The sequence below is a fragment of the Littorina saxatilis genome, linkage group LG9, assembly GCF_037325665.1.
Source record: "Littorina saxatilis isolate snail1 linkage group LG9, US_GU_Lsax_2.0, whole genome shotgun sequence".
In the NCBI taxonomy this organism is placed as follows: domain Eukaryota; kingdom Metazoa; phylum Mollusca; class Gastropoda; order Littorinimorpha; family Littorinidae; genus Littorina; species Littorina saxatilis.
Window position 1 is genome coordinate 60,684,315 of NC_090253.1, and position 5,000 is coordinate 60,689,314.

General features: G+C 46.4%; 1 protein-coding gene across 1 annotated transcript in view; it reads left to right on the forward strand.

The window, feature by feature from the left end:
• The first annotated feature begins 1,379 nt into the window (after window positions 1-1,379).
• Window positions 1,380-5,000, forward strand: part of LOC138976687 (uncharacterized) — a 20,303-nt gene continuing 16,682 nt past the window's right edge. Inside the window, exons 1-4 of the mRNA XM_070349563.1 lie at window positions 1,380-1,543; window positions 2,380-2,730; window positions 3,050-3,195; window positions 4,681-5,000. The exon at window positions 4,681-5,000 is cut by the window's right edge and continues 23 nt beyond it. Coding sequence (XP_070205664.1) covers window positions 1,489-1,543; window positions 2,380-2,730; window positions 3,050-3,195; window positions 4,681-5,000 — 872 coding nt within the window. The 5' untranslated portion in view covers window positions 1,380-1,488. The remainder of the gene's footprint in view (window positions 1,544-2,379; window positions 2,731-3,049; window positions 3,196-4,680) is intronic.

Consider the following 5,000-nt stretch of genomic DNA (forward strand, 5'->3'; position numbering starts at 1 on the left):
AAGTGAGCTTCTTTTTTTCTTATGATTATTTCATATTCATCCACGAGCGGATTGTTAAGAACGTTTCGGTGGACGGGAGGTGTACACAGTCCGCGAACGACAATGAGAGCTTGGAATAAAGCATTGAAGCCGGTGTAGGATGTCTGTCATTCTGATAATCCTCGCTTCACGGCTATCGCCAGTTGTCTCTCTGACCGAACGCTACAGTCCTACGCGAATCTATAAAAACAAGAATACAAGAGTTATCTCCCATATGTTTTTTGCGAGCACTGATCTAAATTTGAGATCAGTGTTCGCGAGACGAAAATGATTGCAGATTGGCCGACTTCGACAGTGATCTCCGTTCTGTTCTTCACAGTTATGATAAAGACATCGTTCTAAGGTCAAAACAAGTCGAAATTTTGGGACTGCTGCCGGAAGGAGACCGTAATATATGGTTGCATCACTGTCAAAAAAATCGTCTGCTCCAGCGAGCGCGAAACCAAACGGTTGATTATCACGTGACACTTATGCCATATTTAGAGTTGTTTGCACAGTAAATACATCCGCGAAAAATAGCTCGCTTGAAACTGTCTAAAATAAAAATTCCTCTGTAATTTAAAAATTACAAAACACCATGAAAAATCATTATCGACGATCGCGAATCTGCTTATATCAATAATACATTACAAAAAGCTCTAAATATGTTAAAAAAAAAAAAAATCGGTTTCCTTGCGCTATGCCAGACAAGGAAACTCGAGGCGTCCTGTCAGGGAGAGAATGAGCCGAACTCATTTTGACCTGAGGTCAGGATGGATGTCTGTGTGCTAAATAGCCACGCAAGTGATCTGTATAGTCTCAAATTAACTGGGAGAAGTCGACTACTTGAAGTATACTTCGCGAAGCTGACCGTGCGGAACTTTAGCACTGAGTGTTGGGTAAAGAAAGACTTCACAAAGTCGACTTCGGGCTCACTTAAACACCGCCTTATGCGACATAACATTGCAATGTGCTTCATCGCGTGAGTATGGTTTTGTTTTGGTGAAAATACTAATGGTTGTGTAAACCTCCCCCTAAGAAAAGAAATGGAGCTTTAAGTAATGTGAGCGAACTGGGCGTAGCTGACGTTGAGCGGATATTATTGTAATTGCCATAAGTAACTGGATCAAGTGGTTCATTTCAAACTGCGCTCCGTGCTAGCTCTTCAAGTGACGATTAACACAGTTTCACCAACAAAACTTCCTGTTAGGTAGAGACAAGCCCATGTTGTGTGCAAACAAGGTTGTCAGAGGGGGGGGGGGGGGGGGGGGGGTGCGTGTGCTAGCTCTTCAAGTGACGTCCACTTAACACAGTTTCATCAACAATACTTCCTGTTATGTAGAGGCAAGCCCGTGGTGTGTGCAAAGTCGAACCAGGCTGTCAGATAACGGATCAACCGTCAGTGGTAATCACGGTGTCTTTGAGAGGACAGAGCGAGGGTCGCTGTTGGTTTTCCAGTGTTGTGGGAAGATGAAGATGGCTTCTTTGTTGACCACGTTCTGCATATTCATTCTGAGTACATTCGGTAAGAGAGAGAGAAAGAGAGTGAGAGAAAGAGAGAGAGAGAGAGAGAGAGAGAGAGAGAGAGAGAGAAAGACAGAGATAGACAGAGACAGAGAGAGAGAGAGATATATGGACAGAGACAGACAGAGACAGAGACAGACAGAGACAGAGACAGAGAGACAGATAGAGAGACAGAGAGAGATATATAGACAGAGACAGACAGAGACAGAGAGAGACAGAAACAGAGACAGAGAGAAAGAGAGAGATGTGTTTATTTGATGATTGCCCCTATACGCAGCTGATCAATGTATTTATGCTTTTATACACTTGTTTTCTGTATTTCCAGCTTGATTTTATTTAATGTATATTCCAAACATGCTCGAATAAGGGCCTATATTCGGTAAAAACAAAAGGCTTTCACAACTAAACAACATTAAACATTATGTCTTCAAATGTCACTATTTAACTCGTCAAGCCTCAAAGAACACAACACTTTTTTCCTTTTATCCGTTAGAAAGTAGAAAATGAAGATAGAAAAAGATTTTTCTCCGTTACGACACGTCTTACGACGCCAAGTTCAAGACGAAAAAGGAAGTTGGGAGATTTACCTCCCTTGACTTTTCCTCGGTGCGACTTTCTACAGAAAGGTGAACAAATGATCATTTTCGACCGTCTTACCAGTTACATGTCTTACAGCAAAACCAGGTCATAACCAAATTTAAGTAAAGACTTAAATTGTTAAAATGTTGGCTGACGAAAAAGCTTTGATGTGGACACCGTGGTAAAGCCACGCCATTGTTAGAGTCTTGAACGTTTGAAAAGGTCACCCTTTAATATAAACTGTTGTGTAACAAACAGGGATGACTTCGTGCTTTGAGTGGGAAACACTACCGAAAAACGTGGTCTACTCGTGCGTCGGCCGAAAGGTGGAGTTTCCATGGGGATTCAAGGCCGATGGCGCGGGGCTGATCCGGGACATCCGCTGGCTTTTTAACGGCGTCTTTGACTCCATGATGGTGGCTACGGAGGCATACGGGTATTTTTTCCCGACCACGCCCTACTCGCAGCGCGTGCGGCAGCTGACCAATGGGGGCCTAGAGCTGAGTGACGTCACCCTGGCGGATGCTGGGAATTACACGGTGGAGGTGAACGTGGAAGTCGAAGGGTCTCTGGTGTCACACCGTCACTCTGCCCTGCTACAAGTGGGAGGTAAGGTGGCGACTCTTTTCGGTTTCTTCCGAATTAGCCTGGCAGTGAAAGGGGTGTTTCTTTGTGTGTTTGTTTGTGTCTTTGTTTGTTAGTGTGTTTGTTTGTGTATTCACGACTTGCAGGACCCCGTAACCCAGCTTAATCAACAGACCGAAGGTGAAGGCCATATGGTTTGGCGGAGGGGGGGCAAAAGTTCCGGTTAGAAAAGACGTGGAGTAATCTCGTGGACACTTCAACATAGATTGCTTTGAAAGACTGATCAGATGGTTATTACGTCTGTATGTGGACGTGAGGTTGTAAGGTGTGTGTCTGTGTGCAGACGGTCTGATGACACAGGGCGGGACTCTGACAGCCAGCCAGGACCCTGTTGCATTGTGGGACAGTTCTGACCATCAGTGGACCATACGTCTGACCTGTGGCCTTTTCAACTTTCTAGGTCAGCCACCTGTACAGGTCATCTGGACCGTGAGTAATGACGTCTTACTAGGACTCTCTCTCTCCCTCCCTCCCTCCTCTCTCTCTCTCCCCCTCTCGTAAAATAAAGAATTGTCACTGTCATTGTCAATGGCATTGTCTCTCTCTCTCTCTCCCTCCGTCCTCCTCCCCTCTCTCTCTCACTCTGTCTCTCTCTCTCTGTCTCTCTCTCTGTCTGTCTCTCTCTTTCTCCCTCTCCCCCTCTCTCTCTCTCTCTCTGTCTCTCTCTCTCTCTGTCTCTCTCTCTCTCTCTCTCTCTCTCTCTCTCTCTCTCTCTCTCTCTGATGGGAAGGGTTACTTTCCCTACATTGTGTGGGCGGTTGGTTTCAAACTTTAGTTTCATCACACAGTTGAATTATTCTAACAAGACACAAGCAAACGAACGTTTCTATTTTTCCGCCGACGAGTGTTGTCGAAAAGTTGCGGCCTGTTGCATGTCGGACAGCCCATAATACGTAGAGCGAACGATAATTGTTTTCAAGAGAGCTGAGAAACCACCAGTGTTTCTGGGGAGGGAATTCTGAGTCGGTACCTCACGGAGCAGAGTCGGTACCTCACGCAGCAGAGTCGGTACCTCTCGCAGCAGAGTCGGTACCTCACGCAGCAGAGTCGGTACCTCACGCAGCAGAGTCGGTACCTCACGCAGCAGAGTCGGTACCTCACGCAGCAGAGTCGGTACCTCACGGAGCAGAGTCGGTACCTCACGCAGCAGAGTCGGTACCTCTCGCAGCAGAGTCAAACCTCAACGGTCTGGGTGGCCGAGTGGTAACGCACTTGCGCTCGGAAGCGAGAGGTTGCGAGTTCGACCCTGGGTCAGGGCGTTAGCAATTTTCTCCCCCCTTTCCTAACCTAGGTGGTGGGTTCAAGTGCTAGTCTTTCGGATGAGACGAAAAACCGAGGTCCCTTCGTGTACACTTCATTGGGGTGTGCACGTTAAAGATCCCACGATTGACAAAAGGGTCTTTCCTGGCAAAATTGTATAAGCATAGATAAAAATGTCCACCAAAATACCCGTGTGACTTGGAATAATAGGCCGTGAAAAGTAGGATATGCGCCGAAATGGCTGCGATCTGCTGGTCGATGTGAATGCGTGACGTATTGTGTAAACAAATTCCATCTCACACGGCATAAATAGATCCCTGCGCCTTGAATATGTGCGCGATATAAATTGCATTAAATAAAAACAAAACAAAAATATAAATAAATCCCTGCGCTTAGAACTGTACCCACGGAATACACGCGATATAAGCCTCATATTGATTGATTGATTGATTGACAGTGGACATGCTCCGTGTTTGTTCGATATTCCAGTGTGCCGACACTCGCTCTTGAAATAGACATGGGAAAGTATAGCCTAAATCTCAACAACTAGTAATCGTGCGCTTTTCACGCTTAAGTTTCTTGGTCTGCTAAAGACCCACTGCCCATTGTATGTTAGCATCTGAAATGAGCGATGACGACCTGCTTGGTTCACAGACACCCACCATGGCGACGACAGCCAGCAGTGGCTACGATAACGGTCATTTCTACCTGACTCTCTCCTCACCTGTCAAGGGAGGTAACTACACCTGTCACATCCCCCACCACCTCCTTTCTGACGTCTGCGTCACGGAGAGTAACCATGGAAACCACAGGGTGACCTCAAGTGTCCTTGTGGGCGAGGTCGAGGCAAGGCTGTCGCTGCTGGAGGCAGAGCAGAGAACGCTGAACGCCAAACTCAGTAATCTGTCGTCAGAGAACATGGAATTGGGGGGAGGGCTGCAAGTAATACAAACTTTGACAGATGAATCAACTGA